Source organism: Sorex araneus, chromosome 1 (assembly GCF_027595985.1).
Source record: "Sorex araneus isolate mSorAra2 chromosome 1, mSorAra2.pri, whole genome shotgun sequence".
NCBI lineage: Eukaryota > Metazoa > Chordata > Mammalia > Eulipotyphla > Soricidae > Sorex > Sorex araneus.
Window position 1 is genome coordinate 14936311 of NC_073302.1, and position 13764 is coordinate 14950074.

Consider the following 13764-nt stretch of genomic DNA (forward strand, 5'->3'; position numbering starts at 1 on the left):
AAGGTGACACGGTAGAGTAACTGCAAAAGAGAGCATGTTGTTATGAAACCCAATATGTTCTGAAAAGAGGTAAAGAAGAGATTAAGTGATCATAAAAGGAAGGAAGCAAGCAGAGAGCAATAGCTGACCGGGTGACAGAAGAAGAAATAATATCTCACCCACAGAGACAGTCAAGATCCAGAAGTCATTGTGAGGTGGATACATTGAAAGGGGAGGTAGGAAGGAAGATGGAAAATTGGGTCAGAATTGTGAAAAGAGATGACGTGGGTTTCCCCACATCTACACTGCCCACTCACTCTGCGGAGCAGTGAAACATTCCGTTTTTAAAGTATAACATGATTGTCTTTTAAGTGAAATACATTTGGGGTGGGGGGTAGTCCATATGCTCTGTGTGGGCAACTTAGTGTTCAAATGAAACTCTCAACTCCTGCCTTTCCTGGGTTCTGTGAGGCAAGATTTATATGCTTGGCAATACCCGTCATCTTTCTATTTCTCTCGTATTTGAACTCTCTCACTTTTGCTCTCTCTCTTGCTCCCGCTGTCTCTCGCTCACTTGCTTGCTCTCTCTCACTCTGTGTGTGTGTGTGTGTGTGTGTGTGTGTGTGTGTCTTTGGGAACTGTGGAGACAGAATATTCCACCCCAGCCGGCAGCTGTATATCTTTCAAGCAGTGGTTGCACAGGCCAAGTCCCCCTCCAAATTATTTATGATACCCATTGAAGCCAGCGGGATTCGGGCGCCAATGTAGGAGGTCAGCAATGGGCCTCTTTGTTGCAGACAGGTCATCAGGAAAAGAGTGACTGTGACTGCTATGTGAACCTCCGCTGCCGTAGAAATGGTTATGTAACTTTAAACAGTAATGACATTTTGCAGAAAAGTGCTTTTTAATTGCTATGTCTTCATTATTCTCTTTCAAAAATTGCCCAGGAGATTCTGCCTCAGAGACAGCTCTGAGTTTCCATTTTTAAAGAGCAGTCAGTTTTGTGTTTCAGCTGCTCGCAGAAAACCCCAACCCCAAACTTCATCTGTTTTCACTTGCAATAAATGGGGTAGGTAATACTGCCTTTTGTATCCTTGCCAAACAGAGGACTGACTTGACGCAGTTTTCTAAAAATGCTTTCCCCAAATTCCTCTTGGGCTGGGACCAAGAATAGAATATTTTATCCCCTACAAAAGGGAGAAAGAAAATGATGAGCAAGCAAGAAAAATAGGACTGAGAATATAGTCTATAGAGATCCTTTAAGCAACAGAAACTTAACCCCAATCCATAGACTTGGATGTCTATAGGGGATTGGGATCAGCTAAAAATAAATTTTGCTTTGGAAGCGAAAATGGTGAGACAGATAAAATGACTCAATAATGCATACTGGGAAAGAATTGTGGCCTTGGTTTAGAACAAACTTGTCTCCCGGATTAGTTCTGCCTTTTGATATTTGTATTACAGCCTGTATGGTAGCCCTTCCAAGCAGTCATGCAAACTCTCCCTTTTGCACATCTGTGTGGAACTCATCCAGCCTTGCAGAGGATACACAGTCTTGCAGCTCTGTCTGCCTGTATGTGAAAGAAACAGCCGTTCCTTCATGCTGACGCAGGAGTCACCATTCTGAAAATGCTTCCCACCAGTGTGAGTGCAGAAAACAGGAGCAGTCGCTAAACCTTGCTTCCTGGAAAGCTTTCGAAATATCCGAACACTATATAATTTTTCTCTTTTGATTAAATGCTTAAAGCTGTTGTTCCTTCATGGCTCGTCAACCTTTTTGTTGAAATTTCAAAACTGCAGGGAAGTGGCCCAATCAACACCATCATTATTAAAAATAAGGAAGTGATATTAACAAGAAAGTGTCAAGGGTGGGTGTTCTGCATGTGGGAATCCCTGATTCCTTTCCCAGCACCACATACCTTGTGGATCACTGCTGAGTGTGGTGCTGGTGGCTCTTGGAACCCACAGGCTCAGAAGGATCTTGCTTCCTTGGGCCCTAACATCGAATCACATGGCTGAGCTCTGTTTGGGGGCCCAAGAAGGAAAATAGAAAGGGATAATATCTGTTGTTGGCTTGCTGTGTGCTGAGAACTGTTTTTAACAATTTGAAGAATTTACTTTGTCCTCTCAAGGATCCTGTGTACTAAAAATATCTCCAGTTATCAGAAGACAAAGTGGAGCCTTAGGAGATATGGAAGGCTGATACTTGGAATGTAGCTCAAAGGACTGGAGCACATGCTTATATGTGGTCCATCTGGTTCATCTCCAGCACCAAGTGACCCTCTGAGCACTAGTGGGAGTATCCCTTTATGAATAATAAACAGTGGGGTGTGACGCAGGAACAGAAGGAAGGAAGGGAGGGAGGGGGGAGAGAGGAAGGAAGGAAGGAAGGAAGGAAGGAAGGAAGGAAGGAAGGAAGGAAGGAAGGAAGGAAGGAAGGAAGGAAGGAAGGAAGGAAGGAAGGAAGGAAGGAAGAAAGGAAGGAAGAAGGAGGGAAGAAGGAGGGAAGGAAGGAAGAAGTTGCTTGATATGTCTTAAGTTTTGCATGGAAGACCCTATTCTGGAAATGCCCAGCTTAGCCAATATATTACAGTTTTATTTCATAAAGCATACAGGAGGCACGCCTTTTTTCATCACACTTATCTGAAAATTATTTTTTAGCTGCCATATGAGGACAGGTTTGGATGAATGGGATAATCTAATTTGAACAGGACACATGGAAACAAAAAATCTCTGGGGATAAGGCAGAATACAGGGGGTGAGGCATGTCTTGCATGCAGCTGACTCAATTTTAATCCTCACCACTACAATATATGGTCCCCTGAACACCTCCGGGAGTCATACCTGAGTTTATCCAGGTGTGGCTCAATCCCCTGTGCCCCCCAAAAAAGTCAAACATCACTGTGAAGTAGAGTGAAGAAACTACTTAGCTTATTCAGCAGCTTCTTGATGAGTAAAGATTGTAGTATGTCCTTGGAACATGAGTAAAGAAACAAAAAAGAGTATCTGAATAAGAATGCAGTTATATTTTACACAGTGAGTAGTTAAAATCATCAACCTTTTGTGTAGAGACTAAAACTGTCGGCTGTTGTAAATGAGATAGAGGGAAAAGTTCCAGTAGAAAGTATTTTAGTGAATTTATTAAGCTCAGAAGTTGTTCTCTCTGGGCATCACAGGCAATCACCTGTTATGCTGAAATTTCAAGGATGTAAGAGTATTGCTAATGCCCAAATACATATTTCTCCAGCACTGAATTAAGACTTTGACAGATAAAGTTTAGAGAAAATATCATGAGATGTGGTCAAGGTGTTCAGTCAACAACCATGAGCTAATCAGTTTCCTTTGGTGGGCCTTGATTTCTTTAATTTTCAGGGCAGAAAGGAGAGAACAGTAATTCTCTCTGATGTAATTCTCCACTGAATTATTTAATGATAAAATGAACCATTTAAATTATATCACTCTACTTATATCATCTTTACCCTTGAGATACCAAAATATCCCCCTATGTCCACAGGAAAAAGTCAAAGTCTCCTAGTAGGTAAAATAGCCATTTATACTAAGGTATTTCCTCACTCCTCCCCATCCCAAATTATATATAGCACTGCACCCACCTCCTGTTAATATTTAATATTATTTCAATTTTCAACAACTCCCAAACACATTTTGTTCCTGGTGTTCTATTTGGAATGTGTTTTCTGCTCTTTAATTTTTTAAAATTTATTCTTTTATTGAATCACCATGTGGAAAGTTACAAAGCTTTCAGGTTTAAGTCTCAGTTAACAATGCTCGAACACTCATCCCTTCACCAGTGCACATATTCCACCACCAAGAATCACAGTATATCTCCCCTTCCCCCCCTAACCTCCCCAGCCCCCCACCCCACATGTGTAACTGGTAAATTTTACTTTACTTTCACTTTACTTTGATTACATTCAATATTTCAACAAAAAACTCACTATTATTGATTTGGAGTTTCTCCCCCCTAAAGTCGACCTGCTGAAAAGAAAGCATTTGATAATTTGTTTTCCATTGCTGTCTGCTCTTAAATTTATATATGATCTCTTACCCACTTTCAACCAGTCCAAATACTATCTCCTCTATAAAGCTTCCCCTGCTTTCCAAGCAGTGTGATTTGCAGTTTTCTGCTGTCCAGTTACTTCCGATGGTCATCTCTGTGCTACAGGTTTATAAAGCTGTGTTAAGATGATGTGTGTCTCTATCTATCCCTACTGAGTATATTGTAAACTCTTCAAGGGCAAGGATCAAATCTTTATAGCTCAGGACTTGTGCTTCATAAATAGAGTTTATAAATATTTGAAGAACGGAGGAGGGAAGTAATGAAGAGAGTAAGGAAAATCAAATGATAATTATATGTTTTCAATAATAGGTTTTTCCTCTCCAATTACAAAAGGTACATACGCCGGTTCTGATTCTGCTTTAGTCATAATATAGCAGAATACGGTAAGTATTTCAGAGATGCCCAGTTCATGCCCTAAGAAGTTTAAGTAGAAGCAGTGTAATTGGAAGCTTTGTCAATTGGACCCTGTCTGGATATAAGCAAGCTCAGAAATATTGTGGTTATGATACACAGGGGCATTTAAAAAAAAACTAGCAGCTTCAGAATCCTATGCATCACCTTTTTCAACTGTTAATGAAACACTTTTTTTTTTAACCTTTCTATTTTCCCCTTCTTTCCCTCCCTCAAACAGGCCTTCAGATCATCTTCCCTCAGTATCTGCAAGAGAAGTTTGTCCAGTCAGCCTTGAGCTACATCATGTGCAATGGGGAGGGGGAGTATGTGTGCCAGAACAGCCAATGTAGATGTCAGTGTGCGGAGGAGTTCCCTCAATGCAACTGCCCCATCACCGACATCCAGATCATGGAATACACTCTAGCCAACATGGCCAAGTCCTGGGCCGAAGCTTATAAAGACCTGGAGAATTCAGGTAGGAAGCTCACCTCGTATTACTGCACAACTGGCACTCAGCCAATTCCAGAAAGGGAAACTGTCTGACTGAAATGAAGAGCTGTGATGGAATATTCTGTGACCCCAACTCTTTCACTTAAGAGAGCCCAAAGGCAGGTCTAGTAGCGATCATAAATTAAGCCTTCAATAAATCTCCGCTGAATGCATTATGAATAGCACAATCAAGTTGTGGTTTTATGATCTATTGTCTCTGCCGCGCCCTGAGCAGAGAGCAATGCCACATCCTATATATGAAGCATCTGGAGAGTAGACTCAACAGTAGTGGCACTATTCAAGAGTTTGTGTGTGTTACAAATCGACGTGCATATGCGCACACATGCACACACACATTAATTGCTAGACATGGATATAGATTTATATAGCTTTACATATCAAATAATTTACAGACTATCAAAGTTAAACGCCACCTTTCAATTAATTAAGCCATTTCCTGATTTCTGCGAGTAAAAGATTATGAATTTCAATGGGGAGAAATGGTCACAAAGTCATAAAAGTGCATCGGGGCAGAGTTGAATCTCTACCTTCATGCAACTATGAGCTCACGAGTAGGCCAGATATATAACTATATAACCATTTAAAGAATTGTGACCTTTAAGTTGCATGCATGTAAAAATAATGAAGATCTGGAGGCAAGTGATGTACAGGAGAAGTTAATGCAGTCAGAAATGTTGGGAGAAGTTCATCGGCATGAGGATCAGTCAGTTTGCATCTGCAGCACAGAGATCAGAGAGGGAATGCAGGTGCGCTAATGGGAAACCCTCATGAGGTGCATAGGAGACAGGTGACTGATGTGTTTGAGGAGCATGATAAAAGGGTAGTAAAACTGGAAAATGGGCAGATATGCTGAGATTGCAGTGGGGTGGGGGTGGGGTGCACACTCTGCACTCAGGGATCACTCTTGGTGGGCTTGAGGATCATGCAGGATGCCAGGGATTGAACTTGGGTCAACCATGTGCAAAGCAAGAACCTTACCTGCTGTACTATCACTCAGGCTTGAGGCCGAGATATTTAGAAGGACATAACAGGACTTAGTATTGAACTGGCTAAAAGTGCTGGAGGGTTGACGGGTATTGCACTCAGATCCAGGAACTTCTTTTAGGGATGTTCAGTAGACCACTGATTATGTGGGTTTCATTTTCTGAGCTACAGTGTCCTGGAAGGTTTGGAAAGAAGACTGCGCCCTCAGTTTAGGAGGAATTATTTAAAAATTGATAAACTGTAAGCCTTCCAAAAAGAGATGCCAAATGGGGCTGGAGTAATAGCACAGTAAGTAGGGCATTTGCCTTGCATAAGGCTGACCCAGGTTCAATCCCCGGCATCTCATATGGTTCTCTAAGCACAGCCAGGAGTAATTCCTGAGAGCAGAGCCAGGAGGAATCCCTGAGTATCACTGGGTGTGACCCCAAAAGCAAAAAATCAAAGAAAATAGAAACGCCAAGTGACTCCTTAGCAATAAAATGAGCTCGGATATGTTATATAAATGAATAGACACACAGCATTACAATTTCTTAAGAGAACTTTATATTCTTTAAACCTGTTACCACAGTTCTGTGAAAGTAGTGATATTTTTATATTATAGAGGAGGGACGGTGCCAAGACCAATGGTCATCTCCAGAGTTTCAGATAATAAATGATAGTCAGTAGTAATGGAGTCCTCCATCGCAAATCTAGTGCTTGGAGAAGCTTTCATTACTTAATTCTACCCTATCCCCCAGGCCTCAGTTCCCTCATCAGATAAATGAAAGGACATGCTTGTTTTTAATATTTGAATGCATTTAGTTCTTCAGTTGAGGGACCCTTTGATCAAATGAAATCATACCTTGGATCCACTGTGTACCAGCCACAGATGAAAGCCAGGCTCTATTGAGCATTGTTTGCAAACCATCAGTTTCCATGAACTCAAAGTTCCAGCCTCGTTCTGAGAGCACCGGATGCATCTCTGTTCCGCCTTCCCAGGGTCATGCAGCTTGAATAAAACTGTAGATGTCTCTGAACCTGCACCCATTAGTCCATTTAAATTCCCAGGAATTCATAAAAGAGAGAGATTCAGAATGGTATTATACATTATAATGTATAATACATTAGTATTAGGGTATGAGGCTGCTAACAAAAAAAGCATTTGATACAATGCTTTTGCAGAGATATTCTACAGATTGCTAAAAAACAGAGCGGAAAGGAGACTCTGCACATAAGCAGTAGGATCTTTCACGTGTATTCCTAGTTCCCAGGGAAGAGAAACTGCTTTGAATGGCCTGGCCTTGGGAGGTGAGAAGCTGCAGATTAAGCTGAATAGGACATGGAAGTAAATGACTTAAGAGTCACACTTTCTCCCTCCCAGCATACCCAGTTCCTCTACACATTTCTGTGCTTCGGCATTTGAAAATGATTTTACCCCTTCAGACAGATTCATCTACCCAGACATGTAAAAGCAACTTGTGTCTTTGCATGTGTTGCTTTTTTCACACCTTTAGCTCATAACTGTAATGACTAGCAACCTGGTAATTTGGAGGAACTATTGGCTGGTCAAAGAAAAAAGTCATGGATTGCTTGATGACTCCTAAAGGTTGGGAATCAGATAGGACCTAGTTAGCACACTCAAGTGGGTATCTACTTTTAGTAAGAAAGTTAAATCACTTTAACCTTTAAATTATATCTTCTTATCTGACCCAAATTCAGGTTTATTGAAAGAACTGCTATCTCCTTTGAGGCCAAGAGAGCCCTCCAAAAAAGAACTATATGTCTTCCCTGTTGGAAGATTATAGGGCTCAGCCACATTTCTAAATCAATCATCCTGTGCCATCTGTATTGTCTTTTCAGTTTCACCTTGTCATCCACACAACATTTTACATATCAGGGATATTGAGGCAGACAGGTCTATATCACTTTTTCCATATTTGGATTGGGTGCTATTGTACCTGTTTGACAGATGGGAAAAGCTGAGGTGTTCGGAGAACACAGCTGTTCTGTAGTCAAGGTGCAATTTGAACGCAAGTCAGACAGCTGACTACCTATAATGAGATGCTGACTTCTCAAGACTCTAGTTTTAGCACCCTTGATGCTTATTTTTCTCTCCCAATGCACTGATTTTCTTTTTAAGTGTCAAGAGTGAATGCACTGTGCTAAGTAAGACCCTAGGATATGAATCCAGCAGGGAGATCCGATTCTATGATTTATGTGTTATTGTGACCTTGGCAAGTTATTTAACTTCTCTGCATCCTCGTTTTTATGAACAGGAGGCTACTAAAGGTGCCTATCTCCTAAACTGTCATAAAGTCAGGTATAGGGCATGATAATTGTTTGTGATGCTTGTGTGCACTCAGGTCTCGTGCATGCATTTTTACCACTAAGTCATATTCTTAGCCCTGTATCCAACATTTTTTGTTTGTTTGTTACTCCTGGCTCTGCAGTCAGGCAAATACTCTACCCCACTGTACTATTACTCCCGTCCCAAGCAGCATTTTTAAAACAAAGGCTTCATTTGCTCAGAATATTATTCCTTATAGATTTTATAATAGAAATGGCAAGTATTAGACTTTTGCATTTTGAATCTTAAGTTAGTATTTTCCTGAAAAAAAATAGTATTAACTCCTTAATTCTTTGAACTTTCGAAAGTTGAGGGGCAATATGATAGTGGGTAAGACATGAGGCAAGAAATAACTGACTTTTATTATCGTGGCTCTTGTCCAGTCATGGACTGTCTGACTAGACCACTTTCAAAACACAGTTTTTCCACTTTGGACTTTAGTTTCCTTACATGTCGAACAAAAAATGCATGTAGGCCATTTCTAAGTTTTCTTTAAGTTATTGAAAGGCACATACTGATATCGCAACCCAGAAGCAAAGCAGAGATGAAAACAAAAAATGAGACATCATCTAGAGTTTATCCCCATCTCTTAAGCTGGAATTTCCCTAAGTATGACCAGATGTACAAGGGCATGTTACATATAACTACACAACTTCAAACACTATTTGGTCACACAGTGGGGGCTGGATTTATTTCAGTTCTCTCTTTAGCCTGAAGACTGCATCAAAGAGAAAGGTTTCTGTTGGTGCTAATATGCCTTTAATGCCTCTTTCTCACTTGATACTCTCCTATATTTCAAAATAAGAGCATTACACAAAGGAATCAAACCTGGCTAGTAATCACTTATCAGGCAACAGCATGTGACTAACATTATTAATATTATTTCCATCATATGTATTTTGACACCTTTACTTTTTAAAAAATTTTTATTAGTGAATCATGGTGAGATAAAGTTATAGACTTACAAACTTTCATGCTTGTGTTTTATTAATACAATGATCGAGTGCCCATCCCTCCACCAGCGCCCATTTTCCATCACCAATGGTCCCAGCATCCCTCCTGCCACCCCCACCCTGTCCCCTCCACCTCACCCTGCCTCTGTGGCAGGGCATTCCCTTTTGCTCTCTCACTCCTTTTGGGTGTTGTGGTTTGCTATAGAGGTATTAAGTAGGCATCATGTTCAGTATATAGTCTATTTTCAGCTCGCATCTCCCATCCCTAGAGGGCCCACCTAGCACCCTTTGCTTGGTTGTCCCTTCTCTATCTGAGCTGCTTTTTCCCCAGCATGTGAGACTAACTTCCAAGGTGTGGAGTAATCCTCCTGGTACTTATCTCTACAATTCTTGGGTGTTAGTCTCCCATTCTATTACTTTATACTCCACAAATGAGTGCAATTTTCCTATGTCTGCCCCTCTCTTTCTGACTCATTTCACTTAACATGATACTTTCCATGTTAATCCACCTATATGCAAATTTCATGACTTCATTTTTTCTAACAGCTGCATAGTATTCCATTGTGTAGATGTACCAAAGTTTCTTTAACCAGTCATCTTGTTCTTGAGTATTCGGGCTTTTTCCAGATTCTGCCTATTGTCAACAGTGCTGCAATGAACATATAGGTACAAATGTCACTTTTACTATACTTTTTTTGCATCTCCAGGACATATTCCCAGAAGTGGTATAGCTGGGTCAAATGGAGCGTAATTTCTAATTTTTTGAGAAACATCCATACTGTTTTCCAAAAGGGACAGCTTTACTTTTATTCTACCTTTTGACTGGAAGTCCTGAAAGCAATTTTTGCTGTAGAATTGAATTTAAAAAAAAAACTGTTTAATAGATTGTAAGAAAATGCCAAGTAAATGCAAGTGACTTGCGTGTATCTTTATAAAGTTGATATTCCAATCACACAAGTTAAGGAAGTCCCAGTTTCAACTAGGATGCAGGATGCAGGTTCAGTCCAGCATTATCGAAGTAAAAGAAACCTCCTGTAAGCCATCAGGACCATCACACTGCCTGCTAGGAGCAGAGCAGTCTAGTGATGTGTTTCTGCCCTTGAAGGAGCTTCTTCTGTCTACAAGCCTGTTTGATTGAGAGCAAGACTAAGTCATGCCGACAACCTCCGCTAGGGACTAGATCATACTCAGCCCTTCTCTTTTGGCCTTTCTCTCGCTAGATGAGTTTAAATCCTTTATGAAGCGTCTCCCCAGCAACCACTTCCTCACCATCGGGAGCATCCATCAGCACTGGGGCAATGACTGGGACCTGCAGAACCGCTACAAACTCCTGCAGAGTGCCACCGAGGCCCAAAGGCAGAAGATCCAGCGCACTGCCAGGAAGCTTTTTGGACTCAGTGTCCGCTGTCGCCATAATCCCAACCACCAGCTGCCCAGAGAGAGGTAAGTGCTGTACTTGCAAACCTAGGGCCTGCTTGAACTCACTAGAAGCAGAGGAAAATGTGGTTCGGATCATGCATCTCGGGGGTTAGGGGGGTGGGGGGAACACTGAGAATCAAACTCAGACTTGAGTTTCTCAAAGTGGGAAATATTGTCCCTACCCCAGAGGTGCTGAAGTGTTGGGGAGAGCAGCAGGAATCTCGGGTACAGTTGGGGTAGGGTACTTCCTTTCTGTTTACTTAAGGTAGATTTTCAGGGGGCACAGAACATTTATTTATTTATTTATTTATTTGTAAAGGGGGATGGGAGGCTATATAAATTTGAGGACCTCTGATCTAGACCTGCACTGGTTTGGGTCCTGACACAATTGTCTCTGACTTTTTTATTTTTAATTTTATTTATTTATTTATTTATTTATTTATTTGGGTGTGACTTTTTCTTACTGGCATCATCCTGGATTTCTCCTTGATCCCTGAATATACAGTGACTTTCAGCCTCTGTGTCCTGTCTGATTCTTAGAGCTATCAGTCACCCTGGTGGCAATGCTTATTTTTTTAAAGTTGTTTAAAATGTCTTATCTATTTAATTCGGGGAAGGATTCCCAAGCAGTGATCAGAAGATCCGGGGCCCCATTGACAATTCTCAGCTAACCTGTCCTTCGGTTCAACTCAAAGCCCAAAGGATGCAATGCTAGTTAGGCCCTGAATAGTCAGAAAACAAACAAACAAACAAACAAACAAACAAACATAAAAAAAGTCCACTCATTTTGAGCCAGAGGCTTCAAGGACCACATGCATCTATGCTCAGGAGACCCAGGTTGGATATATGCCTGGCATGTGTCCTAGCTGGTATACTATTCTCTGACTCCTTGTCTATTTAATTTGTTTGTTTGGGGGCCACACTTGGTGATACTTGGGGGTTTCTACTGGCTCTGCACTTAGGAATTACTCCTGGTGGCTCTCATATAGGATGCCAGGGATCAAACCAAGTATCCAAGCACTGTATCCACTGTACTATCACTCTAGCCACCATCTATTTAATTTTAAGATTAATTGGCAAAGGGCTAGAGATAGTACAGTGGGTAAGGCACTTGTCTCGCACACTCAGTGGAGTTTGATTTGGCACCTCTTATGGTCCCCTGAGCTCCACCAGGAGAGATCCCTAAGTGCAGAGTCAGTAGTAACCCCTGGGGTACTGCTGGCTATGCCCCCTTGCCCAAAAATGTATTATTTGGCATAGGAGAAGTTAGCAGCTCCAGTATAATGATGAATGCAATGACTTAAATAAATCATCAACTAACTTTTCTATTTTTGAGAGTTTTGGAGTCAGGGTCTGGAATAGAATTAAGCAAACTCAAAGAAGTATCTATTGAGAGCAATTTAAGGAATCACTCCTTCCTAGAGTCTTGCAGGTGAAGGCCTTCCCCTCATGTACCAGTTTACCAGGACTACCAGAGAAAGTGTGTCACAAGAGAAATTTACTTTGTGCCTTTCAGTTGTGGAAACTGGAAGTTTGAGATTGTTGATCCTGGTAAGGTGTGTTTATTTACAAAGATGGCTTCATCTTTGTAGTTGGCTGTTTTCTCACTGCTAAGTATCTGGCCTTGCCGCTGATTACACCTATGTGCTGATTGCTTTTTCTTGTAAGAACACTAGTCACGTTGCATTATGATTCACCTCAGTGACCTCTTGTTAAAGTAGTCTCTTAAAAGACATGGGACCAGAAAGATAGTATGGCAGGTAGGCCCTTGCTTGCAAATGGCCAACCTACTTTTGATTTCTGCAACTCAGTGTGGTCTCTCGAGTCAGCCAGGAGTGATCCATGAGTACAGAGCCTGGAGTAAACCCTGACCTTACCAGATGTGACCCTAAAACCAAAATAATAATAACAACAACAACAACAATAATAATAATAATAGGAATAGTAGTAGTAGGTAGTAGTAGTAGTAGTAGTAGTAGTAGTAATGAAATCCAGATATGGAAATAGAGTGACATTTTGAAGTGCTGAGGATGAAGAACTTAGCCAGGCTACTTAGAGATGATGGACTAGATATAATTCAGTCTAAATAACAACAAGTAACTTTTGATCCAGTCTTAGGTAAAGAAGTGGACGGTCCCTAAGACTGTTTGTGTTAGTCATTGGGGACAAGGGCAGCACTTAAACATTACCAGACTCTATCCCAATTGTCTCCAACTGTAGACTGACCATTAGGACAAAGAGAGTTGGAAATGTTCACTCTGAATAGGAACTGCGTGCTGAAAGTCAGTAAAGGAACAGGCATGATAACACAGTATCTGTGTTGCAGACCATAGTGCTCAGAAGGAGAGAGAGGAGAGCAGAGGAGAGGAGGGGAGAAGAGAGAAGAAGAAAAGGAGAGGGACAGGGAGGGGAGAGAGAGAAAGGAAAGTACCTGCCATAAAGTCATAGAGGTAGTGTGGGGAGAATGGTGGAAGGGAAGCTGAGGTCATTGGTGGTAGAAAATGGACACTGGTGAAGGGATGGGTGTTGGGTCATTGTATGACTGAGACCTGATCATGAACAGCTTTGTAACTATGTATCTCATGGTGACTCAATTGAAAAAATAAAAATAAAATAATAGTAAAATAAAAATAAGCATCACCAGAACTTGCACAGATACACCAATTTTTCTATATATACCAAAATCTGCCAATTTTGCCACAGAATGGGGTCCAAAAACCCAGACACTAGATGAATATATTTATTAAAAGTGAGAAAAATGTCCAATATATTTATTAAAGATGAGGGGGGAAAAAGCACAGTGCGTGAAGCACCACAGTTGTGCCTTATCCAAGGACAAGCTTAGGAGAACTCAGGAAGGAGGTCGGTCAAATCTGTGATGGGAAGAGCATCAAAGTCAGAGACAATTGGGGATTATGTCCTCTCATCAGGGAGCTGTGTGACCTGGGGCAAGTTGCTTCACTCTTCTGAACACACATGTCCACATCTAGGAACTTTTCCTGTATAGCTGCCTGCTGTAAGCAACAATTAATGCTTTGTCACCCTTTGGACCTCAAAGAAAAAATAGGCACACGGTATTGCCTTCTCTCTTCTTGAGAGGACAAGAAAAGAAAACTTGTCGT

At 41.2% G+C, this 13764-nt stretch overlaps 1 protein-coding gene across 1 annotated transcript in view; it reads left to right on the forward strand.

The window, feature by feature from the left end:
• BRINP1 (BMP/retinoic acid inducible neural specific 1) overlaps positions 1-13764 on the forward strand; it is a 224790-nt gene that overhangs the window by 180525 nt on the left and 30501 nt on the right. Inside the window, exons 6-7 of the mRNA XM_055145020.1 lie at positions 4689-4925; positions 10444-10666. Of these exons, the coding sequence (XP_055000995.1) occupies positions 4689-4925; positions 10444-10666 (460 nt within the window). The remainder of the gene's footprint in view (positions 1-4688; positions 4926-10443; positions 10667-13764) is intronic.